This window comes from Pundamilia nyererei, unplaced genomic scaffold (genome assembly GCF_000239375.1).
Source record: "Pundamilia nyererei isolate P.nyererei 1_Seehausen unplaced genomic scaffold, PunNye1.0 scaffold00485, whole genome shotgun sequence".
Classification (NCBI taxonomy): Eukaryota; Metazoa; Chordata; class Actinopteri; order Cichliformes; family Cichlidae; genus Pundamilia; species Pundamilia nyererei.
Genome location: NW_005187886.1, coordinates 188,532 through 190,038, shown reverse-complemented (window position 1 = coordinate 190,038; position 1,507 = coordinate 188,532). Strand labels below are relative to the sequence as shown.

At 33.8% G+C, this 1,507-nt stretch overlaps 1 protein-coding gene across 2 annotated transcripts in view; it reads right to left on the bottom strand.

The window, feature by feature from the left end:
* Positions 1-1,507, bottom strand: part of syk (spleen tyrosine kinase) — a 20,327-nt gene that overhangs the window by 3,411 nt on the left and 15,409 nt on the right. For both annotated transcript variants that reach the window (XM_005753958.2, XM_013916151.1), the window contains one exon: positions 359-518. In XM_005753958.2, the coding sequence (XP_005754015.1) occupies positions 359-518 (160 nt within the window). The remainder of the gene's footprint in view (positions 1-358; positions 519-1,507) is intronic.

Here is a 1,507-nt window from a genome sequence, read left to right as displayed (position 1 = left end):
GGGGGGGGGTGCTATAATGAAGCCATCTTTTAATGACTGCAGGGACCAAGACTGTGATATTTGTGTCCTGTGGACTTTGCTTGGTTTTGATTTGTATGATATGAGCTGTGTGTTTTTGGAATTTGAATAACCGATTGAATATTTCTTTGGGAAAACAATGAAACAAGATGTGCTGAACTCATATTTTATTTTTTGGGTTATATCAGTGAATCACTGACAGTGAGTTTGCCTGCTGCAGTCAGCAAATCATAAATATCATTTATGATAGGGAGAATATTTTAAATTTGTAAGTCTGATCATTTAACAAAGCATTGTGGTGCAATGTTTGTATGTAGTAATATGATTTAATGTAGCATACTTTCTCATCTTGTAGGTGCCTTTCATGACGGTACCAAAATTGCCAGAGCCCAGTTCTCCATCCTCCAAGAAAAGATGTGAGCGATTCACTGTAGAACTCCGCAGTTCATCTGGATCCGCATAAGGACTCTCATATACCTCTGTGTCCATTGGCATGGCCTCTGATGAAGAATTCAACATGTCAAAATTAGGAAGCAGTGAAATATTAAATGAAAACATGTGAATTTGGATTTTACAAGTTTAGAATGTTCTCTAGCCAAAATAATAGCTCGTTATTCAGGTAGATTTTCCCTATTCAGATTTATCATAATCTATCTGTCTACACTGTAAAAGAAAATCCTAATATAAAAGGATTTTACTGTGTATTTTACAGTTAGATAGATAAGATAAGATAGAACTTTATTAATCCCTCGGGTGGGTTCCTCTGGGAAATTCGATTTCCAAAAAGCACAGCACCGACAGTTTGTACTGTTCTTCTAGAATATCATTAAATTTACATCAATAGACTGTGATTTCACATTTCAAGTGTAAATTAACGTAAAATCACTGTAATGTAATAAAACACAATTTTCTTGTTTTTTAAATGTATTTGTCTGTAGATATGCATGTTTAGATTGTTAAAATACATTCACAAATGTATCATGATTTCACAAATATTTGTCCGTTATTTGAAAGATTGAACTGTTAAATTCGAATGTAAGGCTATGGAAAAATATATAAAATGATTCTTATAAACTTTTTTTACATCAAATAATTATTATTATCATTGCTTTTTAGGGCGATCGTGGCTCAAGAGTTGGCAGTTCGCCTTGTAATCAGAAGGTTGCCGGTTCGAGCCCCGGCTTGGACACGTTGTGTCCTTGGGCAAGACACTTCACCTACTGGAGAGGGGAATTATAAAGTGGAGGCTTTGAGGGTCTCAAAAAGCGCGATATGAATGCAATCCATTATTATTTAAACCAACTGTTAAGTGTAGATTTCTGTACGTTTAAGTATTATTATTCATATTGCCACATTCATTGACCTTGTAATTTCATTGTTTAATCACATTAAATTTAATGTTTCAATGCACTTGAAAAAGGCAAAATCCCATGTAAAATTAGGGCAACAAATTGTATTTTCATTAATGGAAATAACCGTATTTTTATGA